Genomic DNA, 20611 nt, shown 5'->3' with positions numbered 1-20611 from the left:
TTGGAGAAATAATAGAAGATTTAAATCTGGTGGTTTTAAATTTGGGGGAAGGAACAAGGTATGATGTAAATACTGGGAAAAGTTCAGCGCTAGATTTATCTATTGTATCAGCGCAGTTGGGAGTTAGAGTGGATTGGAAGTTATTAATGGATGAAGAAATGAAAAGTGATCATTTCCCTATAATTCTTATGATAGATGGGAAGACTAAGACTGATGAACAGGTAATGGAAGAGAGATGGGATTATAAAAAAGCAAACTGGGAAGAATTTAAATACATCTGTAGTAGAACTATTGAAGAAAACATAATACAATATCATGTAAATATTTTTAATGAGAGGATAATAAATGCTATCAAGCAAGCAGCAAAAAGAGCTATTCCAACTAGGAAAAGTAAGAAGGGGGTTATACCAGCGGTCACTTGGTGGAATGAAGAATGTTCCAGACTAATTAAAGAAAGGAAATCTTGTTTGAGAAAAGTTTAAAAAAAAAAAAAAAACTATGTTGGCAGAAGAGTTGTTTAAGTTTAAAAAATCAAAAGCAATGGCTCAAAGGACTGTTAGGAAAAGGAAAAAGGAATATTGGCAGGATTATTGCACTAAAATAAGTTCTGATTCTAGTGTAAAGGATGTGTGGAATAAAATTAAGAAAATGGCAGGAAAAGATAAAGGAAACAAATTAATTCCGTTAAAGCAGGACGGAATAATTATAACTGACGATGAGAAGAAAGGGGTTAGCATGTGTTAAGGTGGGGCAAGATGAAAATTATAATAAAGAGTTTTTAGATAAGAGGGGACAATTTTGCATAAATAATTCAGTAATATTGGAAGATAGGAAAGATGTCAAAACAAAAATAAATGTGTAATTTCCAATGGATGAAGTGAAAGCTGCGATTGAAAAAAGCAAGAATTCCTTGCCAGGTGAAGATAAGATTTCTAATATTATGTTTTAAATGTTACTAGATAGAGGTTTAGAAATATTATTAAAACTTTATAATAATATGTGAGAGCTGGGGGTGTTGCCTAAAGAATGGAAGAATGCTATCGTCATTCCTATAGGTAAGGCAGGAAAGGATCCACGTGAAGTGGGATCTTATCGACCAATAGCATTAACGGCTAATATATGTAAAATTATGGAAAGGATGGTGTGTGAGAGAATGCGGTATTTTTTGGAAACTAAAAAAATGAATGGGTGATTATCAAAGTGGCTTTCGTAAGAACAGATCGATGACAGATCAATTGGTAAGATTGTCTACTGAAGTCAAGGAGGCATTAAGTGAGAATGAGGTGGGCAGTTTTTATTGACATAGAGAAAGCGTGTGATATGGTCTGGAAACAAGGATTAATATATAAAATAGCATCATTGGGGACAAAAGGGATTTTGTGGTGGATCAGAGAGTTTCTGAAGGAAAGAGGATTTAAAGTAAAAAATAGGGGGAAGTTCTCTGAAAGATTTGAGATGCAAAATGGAAATCCTCAAGGAAGTGTTATCAGCCCTCTGCTATTTAATATTATGATAATTGATTTAGCTGAGAATATTTTAGTAGGATCGAAGGTATCTGTAGGATGGTTTGGTGATGATGGGGTTATTTATCAAATAAATAAACATTGAAATAGTTAGGAGCATATGAGGAGCAGAGAAGGAAAATGGAGAGGAGGCTAAGGGAAATTGAGGTATATGAGTTCGACGTAAAGAAAAGGGAAAGAGGAAGGGAGGCTGGGAAAAGGGAAAGAGGAAGGGAGACTGAAAAGAGAACAGATACTGATGAAATATATAAAGGAAACAGGAAAAGAAGGGAAGTTATAAGTAATAAATAAAGATGACAGAAAAAATAAAGTAAAATAAAGACAGACAAAGGACTACAGATAGAGGGCGTTAATTATCTAAAATAATAGATGGAATGCGCCCTGTAGATTAACAAGAAGAAGAAGAAGAAGAAGAAGAAGAAGAAGAAGAAGAAGAAGAAGAAGGGCACAGAATAGCTCTAGTATGTTCAGTCTGGTTTAGTCTTGCTAATGATACGCACACAGTAGCACTCAGCCCAGGGATCAGGGCAATTGAAACAACTGTGCAGTATGTCAGTGTTCTTGGACTGCTGTCTTGTGGTTGAATAGGACTGACCTCCGTTGGCAGCAAAAAGCAGTGTGCAAACCAGTCTGGGTTACAAGAGAAAATCAAACCCTTATGACATCCAACCAGTAGCACGCTGTGTAATGTTTAGTGGTCTTTTGTTTTATTGTCAAGTGGCTGAAGCAAATTTGAACAATCCCTCATGTTATGCTTCGTAGTAGAGAGTGGGCCAGATTTACAGCACCGTTCCTAAAAGGAAAACAAAGTGATTAATTTTACAGACACAGGCAAGTATAGGAAACTGTATTAGCAATATTATATCTAGACCAATAGAGCAAGCTAGTCCCAATGGCAGGTGCAAGCCTATAACCGGTAATGTCTGGAAGCAAATGATCAATCCTGTCCAGGATTTTGCTCCAGATTGACTTTATAAAAACGAGTTTCAAGTCTGCATTGCTTTACAGTGCATGTTCAATGTATAACTTCCATGTTCCGACAGTTTGCAGAGTTTTTGAAAAATATGTAATTGTATGTCCTTGAAGGGTGTTAGGAAATATAACGTTTCTATTTCATTTTTACAAAATAGTCACCGTTTGAAAAACACACATAGAAGCGTTTCTAATTGTGCATTTCATCTCAGTTGAAGAAAAACTGAATCTAACTTTTTAAACGAAATAATAATAATTAAAAAAATGAAACTCTCTTCTTAATTCTAAGTATGCAAGGGATGTTGTGTGCATTTATTGAAACGCCTGTCACCGGTGTGTGTGTGTGGTTTTCTAACCCGCTTTGCTCTCCGTAGCTCAGTGCTGCGGTTTTCTCATTGTGTTTGTTCCATTGTATAGTTTTCAAGTCGCGAGGGAGATATCAGCCAGTCACTAGCGTTCGGGACGCCGATACTAATCTGTGCTTAAAAATATCAACCTGAAACCTGGCTGAAATTTACAGCCCGTGGTAAAATTTCAATATCCTGCCTGTCGAATTTGAAAACAGGAGATAAACGGCTAGTTCTAGCAGAATCACTGCAACATGGCTGATCTAAGTATTGATAAGAAAAAACTACCTGGCGTCAAAGAAGGTGAGTATGTTTTGGTCCAATAAACGTTTGTTTTCACGGCAGAAGCAGTACCACCGATACAAGAAACAGATATGCTCACATTTATTTAACAGAAGGTTTTATCAAAACATAGCTGCTGGATACGTTTACCAAAATCGTTGTAGGATATTGCTAGTATATTTCAATGTTTAGTAATGTTATATATATATATATATATATATATATATATTTTATTTTTATTATATATATATTTTTTTATCCAAAATTTGCTCACTAAGCGTTTTTTAACTCGAGTGATGTTCGTATTAACTTGAAACGATGTTTCAAGCATTGTAGGTAGTTGTTTTTGTTTTTTGATTCCCCCGAGACCTCGTGTTGTGTGTGTGTGTATATATGTGTGTATATATATATATATAGGATATATATATATATATATATAATTAATCGGATCAGCCTGTTTTACCTACTTTCTATACGCTCCAGTGATGCAATCTGAAATCACCCTCATTACAATACAGTAGCTCCAAAGAATCTCACTTTTAATGCGTGTTGTTTGGGGAAAGTGTTCTTGATACGATGAGGAATTAAAAGCGAGCATGCGAGTAAGGATGTTTTAAGTTTTGTTTTGTTTGTTTGTTTGTTTGTTTTTGTTTTGATTTGCATTCATTGTCAGCAGTGGTCTAATATGTAATTGCCAAGGCCGGGTCCCTTACTGTACTGCAAGACACGTACACTGCCTATTTATTAATGTGTATGTTAAGTATTACAAACAGTGACATGACAAGACCAATGACGGTTGTGTGTATTAATCATGTAGGCCACGGCGTTCTTAAGTAACGTCTGTGTTTAGCTCCGGCTTTTTGCGGCAACGTAGATCTTGATATGGCAAAGCTTGGTTTTAACTGCAAACTCTTTTCACAGATTGGTCACCAGCCTCAGTCAGAGATTAGGCTCTGCAATCACATTTTGCCTTTTTTATGTACATTTTATTATTTAATAAACGCCTGTAATAATTACTTGTTGCGCACAAGTTCTGTTTTGCCTCGCAATAATTTCTGGTAATGTGGAAATCACTGGGCTGAATAAGTGAAAGCGCCATACGTGATCAATTCTTCATTGTCTGGCTCTCGCAGTCTGTTGATCAAGTCTCTCACACAGAAGTAGTTCAAGCAATGGGATCCCCATTTATTTATCTCTGTCTGTCGTGAAATATCCCCCCCCCCCCCCCCCCCCCCCGTTAGGTTTTGTCGTTGCTATAAATAACATACCCTGAGCATATGTGCCAAAACGCAACTGCCACTCATCTGCAGACACATGGCAGAGGAGGGTTGGTGCTTTGATTAGCATTATAATGGAGTCTGTCCAGAATCTCACAGTTCTCCTCTCTTTCAATGGCATTTCTCACGAAAGCCACGTAGATGGGGAAAGAAACTCACTTGTGAATGACAATACAGTCGTCGTCTTCTTAGCGTGTGCTGTTCTTGCGCAACCAAGCAACTGCTGAATCAACAGCTGTGTGTAAAGCATCCACCTGGGAAACTTGTCAGCGGGCAGTCCTCCACAACGTGAAGCATTGTCTGTTTCTGCCCACATGAGCAGAGTGGGCTGTCTACGAGGCCCCAGTCATAAAGACACGCTGCACACCGACCGTGACCAGTACGATAGCGATTGAGTAAAGTCCAGTCTTGGCGTGGCAGATCAAAGCTGGGCGGGCGGTCTGTTGGGTCGGCAATGAGGAATTGGTTGCGAGTGTCGCTCTGGAACTACTCCTCTTGCCACTGGATTGTTGATGACCAATCAGGGTCAGGAAGTGACAGCCAGACTGGAAGTCTAGATTCCAGACGCACCTTTGGTGGATGGAGGATCAAGTCATGCAATGGTAGTGCCGGGTTATCCTGGATCTTGTTGACAATTTTGACCGCAGCTTCCTTGCGTCGAATGTGTGGAGGTGTGATGTTGCTCAGCACCGGTAGCCACTGGACCGGAGTTGAGCAAAAAGTGCCGGAGATGGTCCACATTGCAGAGTTCAGCTTAGTGTCAATTTTCTTTGCATGCGAACTGCGACACCAGACTGGGGCACAGTACTCAGCTGTTGAGTAGCAGAGAGCAAGGTCTGTGGACTGGAGGACTGGTGTTCGTGCTCCCCATGATATGCCTGCCAACATACCCAGCAAGTTGTTTCGTGTGCGGACTTTCGCGGCTGTCTTTATCAGGTGGTCGTGGAATGTCAGTGAACGATCCAGGGTAACACTGAGGTAAATTGGGTTGTGGTCGTACTTAAGCCGTTTACCATCTAGGACTACATTCAGTTCCCGTGAAGCACTTGCATTGTGCAGATGAAAAACTGCTGATAGTTTTTGTGATGCTTGGTTGGAGTCGCCACTTTTTGAGACTGTCAGGCATTTGCATCTTCCATATGTCCCCATGCAAAGATAAGAGTGTTTTTTTTTTTTTTTTTTAAATCCGTCCCCATGCGAGGTCTCCATTCATGAAAGGGTTGATTTAAAAAATAAATAAATAAAAAAAAATACTATAAATACTCTTTCAACATGAAAGCACGTCTCTGATTCTACAGTGCTTGGAAAGACTGATATTAAAGGGTGTTTGTCTCCTAAATGGTGGCTTTGTCTGCCTGGGTTTGTCTCAGTGAAGGAAATTGAGTCAGCCTTGGCAGGCGGGACATGCACAATACAGCTTCACTGAGAAATGTCCATGTCCAATGCAAATATTAACACAATGAAGAGTGATACCCTGCTTAATCCATGCTAGTACAATACTTAGTTACAGAATAATGTTCTGGCAGACCTACTGACTGGTTTAAAGGCTGTGTAATTGCTTTAACTATTCTCTCTCTCTCTCTCTCTCTCTCTCTCTCTCTCTCTCTCTCTCTCTCTGTCTGTGCTCATGTTCTGCAGCAGTATGATGGATTAAGGGTGGTCTAATTGTGACTTCCATCACATACTGAGCAGCACATCTTCTTTTTTTTTTTTTTTGTCAATACCATGATCATTTTGTTAAGAGTATGAATTCTGAACACTGTGTACTTGGATAGAGTACTTCCAAGGTTAGACACCAACAACTCGGCAAAAACAAAGAGCTGCCTATTTTCTGGGTGAAGAAGTTTTGGGAATGTGCGTGTGTGCAGTGGCTGTCTAAACCTTGGCTGTGACTCCTACCAGTGTGAGCTGGTGAAAACTGTGCATCATAACCCCTTTCACTGGGAGAATGGCAAACTACATTTGTTTTTTACTGTTCCAGATCCAGACGTACTTTACCTTTTATAATGATTGCAATACAGCACCATCATGGGCCTTATTAATCAAAATCCTAAATTTCATTAATAAACTAGTATTGCTTTTTGAACTGCCCAGCACAGGTTACTGTAGTTTCTAATTGAGAGGTTAGCGAGGATTCAGATTTGCTGAGCAACAACACTGTTCTGAAAAGGCACAGCCTCGTCTTGATACCGAGAATCGCGGAGGAAATGGATTTGCATGCTTCTGATTGAGGAAGCCACTGGTGAATAGCAGTAGAGTGTAAACCCTAAATAAGTAGCAGTGGTAGAAATGCGCTGTACTGTTTTTTCCATAGTACTGTCAGTATTATCACGACCCCCATATTGTACAAGAAACTGAACAGGTTCATTACACACACACACACATTCATAGCATCAAAGAAACTTAAAGACAAATGATGACTTGTATCTTGTTTGTAAGCAGAAATGTAGAAAATGTCTGATATTTAATGGGAAGAACGAAGAATTATTTTTCTGTTTGAGCAGGAGTGGCAGGAGAAAGGTGCGCTGTTTGTGCATTCCAGGTTAATCTGCACACCCTAAACTGTTCCTCCTTGCTGTGGATTGTTTAATTAACTTACTGAAGCATGTATGACTAATAGCTGTGCAATGATGGTTTTCTTTCCATTCCTGCTGGGGCTGTGAATAATCCTATGATTGGCTTGCCCTAGTGACCTGTGCAAGATTGCCGTATCGCTGGTCAGCTCATTAGCTTAATAGGTCCCCAGCAAAAAATAAAAAAAGACAATAGTTATTAGTGAGCGTAATTGTAATTACTGTTTCCCCTGTTGGTGCAGGCTGTACTTTCCTGATTATCTGCAAAGTTCTTTGGTAAGATCTTGAAAGGTGCCAGACTGTTTTTAATACCAGTACTCCAGTGCTGTTGCACAGGGGTTTCTTCCATATAGAGTTACTGATCCGGTAGTTTTGCAAGAGGGTTTTTCCCGGTCAAATCAAAATCGGAGTATTCGAAGTAACTGTACGTGTGTAGTTGTACAAAAGTTAGTGGAATGTAATGTCAGTACACTTCTAGAAATAATAAATAAATAATAAATAATGCATCTACTGTACAACCTGGATGCATTTCTACACAGGGTTTATTCTTTTTAAACCCTTCTTACAGTAGGCTTCTGTTCTTTAATTCATGCATGATCTGTCAAATCCTAGCCTTGTCTTTTAGGGCTAGCATATGTGCCCTGTATTTTCTGTGTTGTTAAGCTTTCCCAAATTGAGTTGGAGTGCTGGACTAGGAAAAATATCATTCAGGAACAGTTAGCAGAGTTGAGAGGGGTCTTCGGTAGTTAAAATTGAAGCGAGGAAAGTGTGAAAAATTTGCAGACAAGTAGTCTCTGGGGAAGCAGGTTCCATATATAATTTCTAGCCCTAGAGGTAAAGGTAGGGTTTTTGATGCATTTGAATGCAAAATACCCCAGTTGTAGAGACATACTATTTCTAGCTTAGCAGTCCACTTCTTGATTATAATCTTCCTCCCACATACTCACAACCAACACTGGGCCATCACCATGGCCCCAGAGTCATTTTAATTTAATGTTTCTTTTTTTTTTTTTTTTTTTTTTTTAATCCTTTTTATCCAACTCAATATCCTTCACGTTTGCTCTGTGGTGAATGGTGTATTTCTAAATGCTGATCTCTCCCCCCCCCATCTCCACAGTGTGCCGGGACTTTGCTGTGCTGGAGGATCATACCCTCGCCCACAACCTGCAGGAACAGGAGAGTAAGTGCAGCCCGGGCAGATAGACTTTACAGACAGTTCCAATAATAAAGTAGCAAATAGGGAATTGGACTACTTGCATTATTTATTTATTTATTTAATATAAAAATGAGCAGAATGATCACCTAAATAACCTTCAGATTTACAGAGACCTGTTGTCTCCCTTGTTTTTCTCAGCTGCACAGTGAATGCTTGTTGAATCTAAACCTTAGCAAAGGAGGAGTGTGCAAAAGGTTATTGAACCCAGTAAAAAAATGAATTGATAAAATGATAATCTGGTGCTTCCTTCTCTAATCGCTTCACCACCCACTAGCCTCCAAGAAGAAGGAAGCGCAGCCTAGAATGAACAGAAATAGTTATGAAACTGTTAATGAAATCGCTAATAATCCAGTAACTTGATTTAATTAATAGACTTTTAGAAGAAGGTTCTTATGAAAGCTGTGATTAAAGCTTTGTGATAAAGCATATTGCATCATTCTTCTGTGTGGTGCAGTACCTGGCTCTATCGACTGCAGCTTGCATTGTTTTCAGAAAAGTTTCACATCTGCTTTATTCTGAGAAGAATAAAAAAGAAAGAATTTGAAACTGCCTTTTCTGTATTGTGACAGTCGGCTTCTCCTTGTTATAAAAATCTCGATCGTACTTAATTTTGTATTGTATTATGATGTTATTGAAAAATTATTTAGTCTGGATTCTTTATTTTACTAAAAACATTCTCAGTAATCATTTAAGATAATCATGTTTATCGTGATAATTACTAGACGATAATCAACCACTGAAAATGGCATTACGGTCCAGCTCTACAACTGCCAATGCGTTTACAAGTATGTGTTTGCTGTTGAGGCTGGGATAGTCATGTAGCCGTTGACTGTGGTCAGATTGGAGCTCCTGGCGGAACCACGATTCTGTATTGATTCCGGTCGCTACATTTAGTATCAATTAATGTAGAATGTAGTTGTGACTTGTAATGTTACCTTGGTAAAAGTGCATAGTAATGGAAGATAAAACACAGGAAAGCATTGTAAATAAACAAGCACGGTAGACTGCGATAAACAATTTTTACACCCAAAGTGGACTGCAGCCCAATGCTAGAGATGATCAATACTGTACCCCCATCTGTCTTTGGACTGACGCAGGTACTGCCTTGTTTCAGTCAATATCAAGATTTATTGACCACTGGAGGAACATGGGTATTGGTTTGGCCTTGAATTGGATTTCATTTTCTTTTTTATCTGGGGCCAATAAATTGTGATTGCATTGGAAACATTCAGTCAGTGCCTCATTTGATATGCTGTGTCTGAGTGGAGGAATCCAGCAGGGATTTAAGAGGTTTTGACAGGGCAGCCAATCTGAGCATTTTAGCAACAACGTGCATGAAAATGACATGCAGACATAAATTGCAGTAGTAATATAGAGATGCCTTTTAACAGGGCTCATTAGCAGTCTGACCATTTAATAATCCACTGGTTTGCTTATTTATTAGTTTTTTTTTTTTTTTTTGATGTATAATTTGAGAACTAGGAAGATCCCATTGAGCTTCCTGGTTACTGCATTCAATTAGAGAGATGTGATACTTAACAGGGATGGTTGTAAGACTCCTATTGCAGAGCAGTTTCACCTTTTCCAGGTTTTAAAATGAGCCTGATTATCCACCGTGTATGGGTAACAACCTCAGATTTGTCTTATTAAAGTAGTAGTAAAACCAGGAATGGATCAAACTGCAATGCAATTGGAGTCTTATTTCCACCAATGCTTAATTCGCCTTTTGAGACATGTTAGTAAAATTTACTTCTATAACAAACATTCTGTAATTTACAGGGGATCATTTATTACTTATTGCATTGCAGTTTGAGCCATTCTTAGTGTAGTTTAATTTGTGTGTGACCTTTTGTATGGAGAATTAACAATTAATCTGACTCAAACTGCAAAATGGAACTTTAATATTATTACCTGCAATAATTCTAAATGAATCATGTGACGTACGTGTGTGTGTGTGTGTGTGTGTGTGTGTGTGTGTGTGCCCTCCTCCAGTTGAGAATCACCTGGCGTCAAACATCCAGAAGAGCCGGCTGGTGCAGTATGACCTGCAGGTGGCAAAGAGGATGCAGGATGAAGAGGACAAGAGGGCATGGGCACGCAACCAGAGACGCCAGCGAGACATGTGGGTTCACAGTTTACTAATGTCATTGAAGCCATTGCTCAGACTGAATAGAGGGGTAAATCATGAGGCATTGAATCTCTCTCTCTCTCTCTGCCATAGTGTTTAATAAACTCAAATGGAAACTTTTTTTTTTTTTTCCAATATATAAACATGTCCTGAGAAGAAACACCCTAAATAAAACCAATGAACACTGGCTACAAAAAGCTTGTCTATAAAATCATTTATCTTAGTGTTTTAGAAGTTCTTTAGAAATGAACAGGTTTGTGGTAATCACACTTAACATCTGTTTACTGTCGTCATAATTAACATGTAGGCTCTCTGTAAACTTAGGTTTTTGTCTAACCCTTTAATGTATTTATTGTAACACATTTGTCTACAGGAAAGTTATAATTTTAATAGAGATCACTCCCCCCACCCCCAAATTAATTAAACAAATGTGTCTCTCAGCTGAGGTGGTGTAGGATGCTGTGCTGCAAATGGAAAACGTTTTCTAACTTCCAAGGGATATGGTTTTGTAAATATTCTATTTATGTAGCTTGATTATTTATTGGTGTTTTTATAGCTTGTTTAACTAGGAGCAAATCCAGTCAGATCGGAGTTGGAGCTGTAGCTTCACATTTAAAAAGCAAGGCTGATTTCCAGCTCCGCAGTGGAAGAGGGGGATTGCCCTTTTTTTTTTCTTGTGTTCTTATTAACAAGCTGCCTCCCACACCTGGATGCTATGACTGTCTCCCAAGCTACAGTTAGCATTTCAAACACAGACAGGTAACATTTAGAGTTATGTTTATGGAAAGTATGATTTATAAAGCTGCCTTTACATTGCATAGTGGAAAGCATAATTGGCACGTACTTCTGTGAAGCTGTGGCTTGGTGCAGGTGTCATAATTTTGAAATTCATGGAACTATCCATTTTATATCAAGCCATCCAGAGCAGTTTTATGCGTACAAAATATTACTTAATCCATCAAAAAACAACAACATCATTATTGGAATACCTTTGTGTAGTGGACCCTATATCTAAAAACCAGCACCAGAGCTAGCCTCTTAAGAGACTGCAGCCAATCCATATCAACAGTTGGATAAGCATAGAAACTGAACCACCCTCTTGCTTAGAAAGCTGGCAGTGCTACTGACTGGGCAGCGATTGGCTTGTTCTCCAGTCCTAACAAACAAAGACAGTCCTGGATTCTGCTCAGTTTTGGCAACATCTTTTTTTTTTTTTTCCCGGAAAGCTTCTGGATTGCCCGCTCTCTGCACGTAGTGGTCTGAGCCTCTTGCTCTTGTTGTTCCAGAGTGCACAGCGATAACGAGATCGCACAGGTGATTCAGGAGCAGCTGGTGAAGCAGGCTCTGAATAAACGACAGCAGGAAAAGAAGGACGAGGTGAGGCTGGACCTGATTACTTCTGATAGGAGCATGTGTGTGAAGCCGCTTGAACCACAGTCATAGTAGCAGCAGTAATAACGCTATAGGCATGTCCTTATTGCTTAGTCTAGAAATACCTTAAGCCAATTTGACATTTTGTTTCTGCGTTTGGACACTGTGTCAGGACCTCCGGGTTTGAGATGCATGTGAAAAAAGCAGCCCTGAGATCTCGCCTGGCTGTGCTGTGTTAGGGGAACCATGCTGACTCCTGCAGGTCAGACCAGATAATAGATATAAGCTCTATTAACGGTCAGTACAAAGGGGTCTGGTCCTTGGTGACAGAGGTAAAGACTCACGATTAGCAAGGCAGTCGATTCACACCCCTCCTCAGGCTGTTACACCGATGTAGTGATGCAGCTGCCTTCTCCTAAGTAGAAAGAGTGTAATTGTTTCCCCAGGCCATCGCTCGCAGACTTCATGAGAAGGAGCTGAAGGAGGAGAGGAAGAGGAAGAAGCAGCTGCAGGATGTCCCTTTTGAAGACGGTTACTATGCAGAAAATGGAGGTACTCTTGCTCTTAAAGCTGTGGGGTTCCTTCTCCCTGGCACTTCTTTTAATAAACTGCACCGAGACAGCTCCGCCCTTGCACTACACCACAACGTGTCGAACGTACATCTGTTATATTGATGAATTGAGCAGTGGAATGGTAATGCAGTGGACCGATACGTTCAGCATGCAAGAGCGCATTACCTTGACCTTGCGTGTAGCTGAGTAAATAGTTTCAAATGGGATTCCCCACATCTGCTCTTCATAATAACGGTGCAGTCCAGACATGTTGCAACGTTGTCTCCGCAGCCAGGCAGTACAGACGTGGTGAATGTAGGATTATATGGGTTAACGAAGAATGAAGCCAAGCTGCTCAAAATTTTAGTGGTTGATTGTCGAAGGATGGTTTAATACTTCCATCCCTGTATTACAAATGTAAGACACCCATTGCATAGCGCTTGATCCATTCCTGGTTTTATTAGAAATTGAGTCAAACACACCTGAGCTGCTTATCTGTACACTGGGGCCGATCAAGCTTGTATCAGAACCTGGAATGGGTGAAACTGCTATGCAATAGGAGAATTATTTCCATCCTTGTAATATCAAATTAGACTTAATCACCAGTACCTGTGGCATGTAATAAGACAGCCATCCGAGTAAAATCAGTCTGTTCGACTGTCAGAAGCATTGTGTCAAGCCCTTTTAATTTAAGTCATTTCTTGGTATTACTCTACAATCTCTAAAGTTCTGTACTTGCTAGGCAAACATGAGAGAAAAAAAACACGCACAGTCCAGTGCAATTGCCTGATTGTACAGGAGTGAAATATATTGCAATCCTCCTAATTCCTAATTGATTTTGCATGTGAGTTTACTGTGGAATGCTACAGTAATTCCTTAATGCTAGGGTGGACACAGTACCCCCAGGGGTTGCTAGTTGCAATGGGCAGACGCTGTGCCCGTAGCTTGTTCTAAGTAGACCAAACAGACCGACTCTGAGTGATACCAGGGCACCACTTGGCTGGTAGGGGGCAGTCATGACAGTTAGAGTGCTGGTGGTCACATGGTCCGCCAGGTGCAGTACAGTTCCCATGTGTTTCAGCACCTGATCCCTGGCGAGGATCTTTTTGTAAGCCAGATGGAACCATTCAAACATGCTTTTACAACACGTAGACACCCCCCCACCCCCACCCATCAACCAAGGCCATCTGATCTGTTCTACTCTCCATCTGGTGAGGAGATGCTGGCCAGCGCACTCAGTTCAACCCCTCTGCTGACTATAATTTGTGCTGCCAAGTGGTACTGAATCAGCAGCGTGTTTGCGGTACAGCACAGCTCTTCTTTCTGTTTGGTGGTGGGCCTCTCCTGTTTGGCTGCTGCGGAAATGCTTGTTTGGGGTGGGTGTCTGTCCTCCTGGTCCTCTCCTCCTCCTCTGGTTCTCCACTCTGCAGACCCCTGGGATTTTGCTCCAGCGTGATTTAAAAGGATGTTCTTTGTAATTGGATGGCGTGCGCTGTCATTTCTGCTCTCCCTGTTTGCTGTTCCCTGCCATGCATTACGTGTGTCTTGTGTGTGTTTTTGTTTGTACCTGTTTCACTATTTAATAAGTGTAGCGTTTGATTTTATAACAGAACAGTTCATTGTCTGTCATCAGTGCTTACTGATTGATGCTACCATGGTGTGCCAAGCAAGCTTTACCATACTCTTGTCCCTCTAGACAACCAGGTGGTTAGTGTTGCCTATGTTGACTTATAACTGGAAATTTCAGTTCAGGTGTTACGCCTATGAAATTCAGATGGATTTCATATGAACTAGAGGATATTATTTTCAAGTGTATATCTCTAAAGTTAACCTCCCAAGCAAATTTCATAGCTGTTTATATCATGAACTCAAATGCTGGTTATTTCATTGTGGTTAATTGGTTATATTAAACCAGCTGACCCACAGAATAGTTCATGAATTGACTTTGTACAAAATGCACAGTGTTATCAGCGTCAAGTTTCAAAGTTTAAAACAAATCTATTTTGTACCAGCACACTGGTTTACTGAACCCTAAACCTCCTGAGGTCTGCAATTAAAGATGTAACCCAAGCACACCCTGATCTCTCCCGTAACTAGTTCGCTGAGAAGTGTGTTCCACACCGGTATGAGCTGATCAGTGCCTTAGGAAACTTCTCCTCATAAGTGCAAAACTGATTTTTCAAATGCAACACTCGGAATCTCTCGGGAAGTGAGAGGAGGCTGAGGGCAAGCAAATAAACAGATAAAAGCAAAGGGAAGTTCCTCAGATTCGCATGGGATTTTTTGTTTAGGTTATTAAAGGCTCCTATTGGTGTGTGACTGACCTTGCAGCACAGTGTTTAAGCAGGAGGTTTTCAGTTTAAGTGCCTGTTTGATTAATATCCTAAATGTGCAGGAGGAGACAGAACCCAGGTGCCACGTTATTGTGAGTCACTGTGTGGTTGGTAACACGTTCCATCTTCCACTGTTTAAAAGCCAGGGGATTTTATTCCTATTTTCAGCAGGTTTAAAAAGGGTGCTTTTTTAACCTCCGGCCTTTTTCTTACCCGAAATGTATAAGACTGAAAGCCTTTAGCTGTACAAGCACTTGCATACACGTGTTAAAAGACACATACCAGTACAGACACATACTGTTCTTCGTTCAGACTAATGCAAACCAGCACTCACTGAGAGACACATGCTTGTACAAAGCAGCTCTACAGGATGTGGGATGGCTGGCCCTGGTTTCCTGGTTGTGTTTGTGTTCTGTGGTTCGCTGTTAATCTCTGGACTTGCAGTGGGCGCACATTCCGTGGCAGTTGGCCTATGTCTCGTAGGAAACGATGGCCTGACACGATAGGCTAGGCTCCTCCTGAGGTAGAGAAGGATACACAGTAGATGACAGAAGCAGCTGTGAGTCTGTATTCGGCAATGACGTCCTGCTCTGCAGCAGAAATCAGGTCAGTCAGTGATTCACAGATGACCCAAAATACAGACCAACAAGGCCTACCTAAAATAAAAATTCCAGAAAAAACTAAATATTGCGTTCTAGCAGCTGGTTGATTTGGCAGTGCTATATAAAGCCTTTCACCTCCAGCAGTGATTGAAAGTTGTTTCAATCATATTAGCTTCTGGTGTCTTGATTTTAGCTTCTAATATACCTTTTTACTGGCAGTCTTTCAGAAAAGCCCAGGGCCTCAGGAATAGAGACTATAGAAATACTCTGAGGGATTTCTAAAGTGAACAGGTCCACGGGCAGGGCAGGGTATGGGGAAGCTTGCACCTTAGTATTAAACCTCACTAATACCATCATTTTCATGAGAAGTCTGTCATTATTTCAAATGCCCTTTCTTTATTCTAAGTTCTAATTTTTACCAGCGTGTGTCTTTTGTTCATTGTGTCATTATTGTTTGAACCATCAGTGTACTGCACGTCATCTCCAGTTTTGCTCCATTTGGAACTAACCTTTGTTTTAACTAACCCGCTCCCGTCCCTCCCTCCCCATTGTTGCATGGTTTCCTTCTTTGGGCTGCTCAGGCCACGCCCGAAACAAACATCAGGAGCGTGGGCCACAAGAGTCCGAGAGGCCACACAGACACCAGAGCCGGGAAAGAGACCCCGACCCCAAGGCGGAATCCAGAGGGTCCCAGTCCACCTTCTATGTGCACAGCACCGAACCTTCTAGGGCTTCCCACCACAGACGCAAACTGCAGGAGCCCGAGAGGGAGGAAGACACGAGGAGGAAGGAGAAGCCTGCTAGACCCCCGCCACCCAACTACAGCAAGAACCACAGCAGGGAACACGCACAAGAATGTGGCAGGGAGATCAGATGTGATCACAGCAAGGAACAGAGACGAGATCACAGCAGGGACAGCGCACCACACTGTAGCAGGGACGCAAGCTGGGAACAGCAGAATAATGAGAGCTATGTGGTATCGGCTGGCCCAAGCCGACACTGGTCTGGGGAGGAGCACAATGGAAGGGAGGGGTGGGAGGACAGGCAAAGGCTATCCTCTGGGTGCAATGAGGTGTTCCATGATCCGAGCTCCAGACACCACATGAGGGACGCCAGGACAGAGCTCTTGTGTCGAGCGCAGGAGAGACATGGCACACCCTCACATTCCAGTGAGGACTGGCCAGAGGACCATCCCCACCACAGAGACCAGAGAGGTAAAGGCAGGAGTGAGTGAGTGAGAGAGAATGAGGGGCATTCTGATGTAAGAATATGATTGGTTTCTATTGAACTCTCTTACATCTTGCCTGAAAGGAAGGAGAAGTAATTCAGGATTTTTGGTTTTTGGAAGACAGAGTTTAGCTGTTCCACATGAAGAGTCCAGAAGAGATCAAGTGGGTTCAAGAATTAGCTGTTAACTTTTCTTGATTCGTTTACAAGAAAGCACCCAGGTTAGGTCCCTAATTAGTTTTAATACCTTCTTTTGTTCTCTGTTTTCACTTCTAATAAGTTTTCCTAACTTTGAAACATTTGAAGGTACTCCTCTGGTGCTGACAGTACCAGTGACATTAAACTTTGTTCTCCTGTCTCACTGTTTCTGTAAAGCAGAATGGCACGCTTGTGCTGCCCAGGAAAGAAAGTTTTGGGGTGCATGTCAACATCGGGGAGAGGACTGCTGTATATAGAGAAGAGTAGAACAGTAGTAGTAACTATTATACTGTACCATGAAACAAAGGCGATCAGTGAAAGTGCTGCCAGGGAGTGGATTTTATTGTAGTGTTTGTTTTTCAGGGATGAAACCCCAAGGGGAGTATGGGTTGCAGGAGGTGATGCAGGGAGTCACTCGGCTTGACCTCCGAGGCAGCGAGCTGACAGACCTGGAGGTAGCCCTGAGACTGCAGGAGGAGGAGCTAAAGGTGAGGGGCATGGCAAGGGCAGGCGTTTACTTGTCGGGTTTGCTGCCCCTCCCCAATACAAACACAGTGGGAAAGGATACTGATTTTGTTTTCGGCATAGGTGTAGAAAGATGGGCCAGCTGAGAGATACTGAGCTTAAGATTTCAAATGGTTCTTAATTAGGGTTAGAGTGGCAGCTCAAAGAGAGCATTTTGCGTGTTTGAAAGAATGTACAATTTTTCACTGGTCCGTCTTCCTGCACCTGGTGAAGAGCAGGGCCTGTCGCTCAGCACTCTTCCCCTCTAAGCTGATAATGTATTGTTGACGGGGAGTGCATGTGTACACAATTGTCAGTAAAAAAAAAAAAAAAAAAATAAAAAAAAAAAAACTTTATTTTTCAGGCTACCAACTTAGACAAAAGAGCAGCCCAGATGGCACAGGATGAGGTAAAGTTCCCTTATATACTCTAAACAGTCCAGTATTTCTGTTAAATGTTGAAAAACTCACAATGTGCTGTTTTAATCACATTCTACTCACATGCTGATTTTTGTATTAAAAAGAGATGTTTCATTTCCTGTCTCCTTTTTTTTCTTCTTTCTTCTTTCCTAGGAAATTGCCCGGCTATTGATGGAGAAGGAGAAGAGATTGCACATAAGGTCGAGGGATCGGGAAAAGGGGACAATGGAAACGAGACGACAGGAGCCGGAATTGAAGGTCAGATTTCTTGTTCAGCACTTCAGGGACTTGTTGGGGGACATTTCTTTGAAGTCTTACATTCACACTTATAAGCGACAGGAAACTGCTGATCTCAACCCCCCCCCCCCACACACACAAACACAGCTGAAGTGGAAATAGAGGGTGTGTGCGCTGGGGGAGGGGGCAGGGAGGGTTGTGATCAGCAGATTCCTGTCCCTTATGAGATAAATGTGAATGTAGGTCTGCTCATCATGTATTCCATACAGTACAGCTGGTAGTGGCAGTGAAACAGTAAGACTCCAGAGTTTAAAAACTTTGGGGGGATTAGACTTGACCAGTTCAACTTGGCCATTAAAACAACAGCATTACTCAGGATTCCTCACCCTGTGTAACGTGAATGACTGAGCAGGCTTGGGTGTCTTCTCTCGTATAGCATCTTCTCTTGTATACTGGCCTGGCAAAAATACCATAATATACGAGATAGAGCCCTGCAACCCAGGTAGACTGCACACCCTGTATATTACACACAGCAATTCTCCTAAAAGGGTCCTGCAATAAAGGGTGTTGCCATATCACTCACATCGTATTTCTTGTGGTGGTGCACCGGGAGTCCCTCGGTCAACTTGTCCCTCTGCTGCTGTGTTTCAGCCGGAGCCAGGAGAGGCGGTGCGACCGCGATCCAGGGAAGGCTACGAACTCCAGAGACCGAGGACCGACAAGCCAGCCAGGTGGGGCAGTCCTTCACGGGCCTCGACACGTTCACTTTTAGAGGCAGACGCTTCTGTTTAGCTCTCCTCCAACAGACAGGCTAGCCAAGCCGTGTGAGAATGTGGCTGGACAGATTGGAGAATGTGGCCGGACAGATTGGAGAATGTGGCCAGGCTAAATTGGTTAACTGATTGCCAGTTAAACCTGGCCACCTGTTTTTATAAGCAGAATGGAAAGGCTTTGAGTCAGTTTAGTCCCAGGAGTCCCAGATCTGTATCTGATTCAAAATTAAAATTCAGACAGCAGTATCACATCAATATCTAACTATATATTATTATGTGATTTTATATATATATAGATATATATATATTATTTTTTGTTTTGTTTTACTATAGGCCGCCTCGACCCGTGGGTGACTATGAAAACATTGATGCCAGCTACGGAAACACAAGCTCCCCCTGCTCGCCTCGACCCTCCTCCAGGTCTGATGCAGTGTATAAAGGTGAGCGGGGCTAGGGTTGGGAGTGGTGGAGCGGGCAGTTAGTGTGCTCTGTGTCTGCCTGTTCACATTGGGCAGTCGCAACTCAGGAAAATGAGAAAAAATCAAGGTCAGATGTGGGTTCGTGCAGAGATGCTGAATTCGGTGTTCAGTATTTTCCCATGCTTTAGATTTGGGTGTTTTTTACAATGCTGTTCTAGAAATGTGGAGGAGATTCATGTACTATATAAAATAGAATGACAAGTAAGCCTTCTTTATGATCAAGGTAAAAATAAATGTTGTACAGTTTCTGAGCATGTAACTCTAGAGATTAGGACTCCTTGCAAGGATTATAAGAATTTGCAGCAGATTCCTAATGATTATTTTCACAACTGCAACTTTAAATTATATATACTTAACCTGATACATTATATATAAAATATATTATAATTTTGCTGCTGTTCCTGTTTTAATCGTCTTTAATCAGTGAAGCAGTAAGAACCGGTGGATTATTATAATCTGACACACCGCAATAAAAAAGAAGCAACTATTTAAAATTAACATCATTAAACATAAATAGCTCTTTTATAAATTAATTTATATGCTTATTTACGTTGAGCCCAGTTTTGCAAATATTTGGACTCAATAAAAAAAAATACAAACTGCAGGCATGGCAAGATGATTATACTTTGTATTGCAGGTTCCTATTCCAGGCAGTGATCTTGGTTCCGCTCTCACTCTCCTTTGTAAGATGTGGAAGAAGAAGAAACCTGATGTGGTTTCCTGAACACCAGGATTGCTGCTGACAGTCCAACTTGATGTCTAGTTCTGGGAACAGTGGGGAGAAAATTAATCTAAGAGACAACTGAGAAAGCAGGCGCAGGCACGTTGTTTTTTATATATATATATATATATATATATATATATATATATATATATATATATATATATAGTGGCTTGCAAAAGTATTCAGACCCCTGACCAATTCTCTCATATTACTGAATTACAAATGGTACATTGAAATTTCGTTCTGTTTGATATTTTATTTTTAAACACTGAAACTCAGAATCAATTATTGTAAGGTGACATTGGTTTTATGTTGGGAAATATTTTTAAGAAAAATAAAAAACTGAAATATCTTGCTTGCATAAGTATTCAACCCCTGTACTGTGGAAGCTCCCAGTTTGCACCAATGAAAGAAATTGCCCTAACGAGGACACAATTACCTTACCATTGGCCTCCACCTGTGAACCATTAAAGTTGCTGTCACATTTTCTGGATAAAAACCCCACTGTTGAAGGATCATTGGTAAGGCTGTGAATCTGAAGGAAAATGAAGACCAAATAGTATTCTACAGAAGTTAGAGATAAAGTAATACAAATGCATAGAATAGGGAAAGGGTACAAAATAATATCCAAGTGTTTGGATATCCCAGTAATCACAGTTGGATCAATAATCAGGAAGTGGAAGCTGCATCACACCACCCAGGCACTGCCAAGAAAAGGCCGTCCCTCAAAACAGCGCTCAAACAAGAAGGAGCCTTGTGAGAAAAGCCACAGAGAGCCCAAAAATCACTGTGAAGGAGCTACAGAGTTCAGTGGCTGGGAGTGGAGTAAGCATGGGAGGAAATTCACCTTTCAGCAGGACGATGATCCCAAGCAC

The 20611-nt window shown here is 41.2% G+C and overlaps 1 protein-coding gene across 2 annotated transcripts; it reads left to right on the top strand.

Moving 5' to 3' along the window:
• The first annotated feature begins 2887 nt into the window (after window positions 1-2887).
• Window positions 2888-19823, top strand: LOC121323367 (coiled-coil domain-containing protein 50-like). Of its 2 annotated transcripts, XM_041264395.1 has the most exons (12): window positions 2888-3145; window positions 8092-8154; window positions 10183-10312; window positions 11605-11695; window positions 12136-12241; window positions 15757-16389; window positions 16964-17088; window positions 17469-17513; window positions 17677-17781; window positions 18412-18491; window positions 18867-18973; window positions 19650-19823. In XM_041264395.1, exons 1-12 carry the CDS (start codon window positions 3097-3099, stop codon window positions 19667-19669), a joined length of 1554 nt encoding a protein of 517 aa, XP_041120329.1. In that variant the 5' UTR covers window positions 2888-3096; the 3' UTR covers window positions 19670-19823. The 2 variants fall into 2 exon arrangements, with proteins under 2 accessions (XP_041120329.1, XP_041120330.1); XM_041264396.1 differs by lacking the exon at window positions 15757-16389.
• The last annotated feature ends 788 nt before the right edge of the window (window positions 19824-20611 follow it).

The sequence above is a fragment of the Polyodon spathula genome, chromosome 11 (genome assembly GCF_017654505.1).
Source record: "Polyodon spathula isolate WHYD16114869_AA chromosome 11, ASM1765450v1, whole genome shotgun sequence".
Taxonomy (NCBI): Eukaryota; Metazoa; Chordata; class Actinopteri; order Acipenseriformes; family Polyodontidae; genus Polyodon; species Polyodon spathula.
Note: the sequence above shows the minus strand (reverse complement) of the source record. Positions and strands in the feature narration are given on the sequence as shown.

Coding starts and splice junctions, on each gene's coding strand:
- LOC121323367 (XM_041264395.1), top strand. CDS start 3,097: ATGGCTGATCTAAGTATTGATAAGAAAAAACTACCTGGCGTCAAAGAA. Junction 11,696..12,135: donor AGCAGGAAAAGAAGGACGAG/GTGAGGCTGGAC, acceptor TTGTTTCCCCAG/GCCATCGCTCGCAGACTTCA. Junction 16,390..16,963: donor CCACCACAGAGACCAGAGAG/GTAAAGGCAGGA, acceptor TTTGTTTTTCAG/GGATGAAACCCCAAGGGGAG.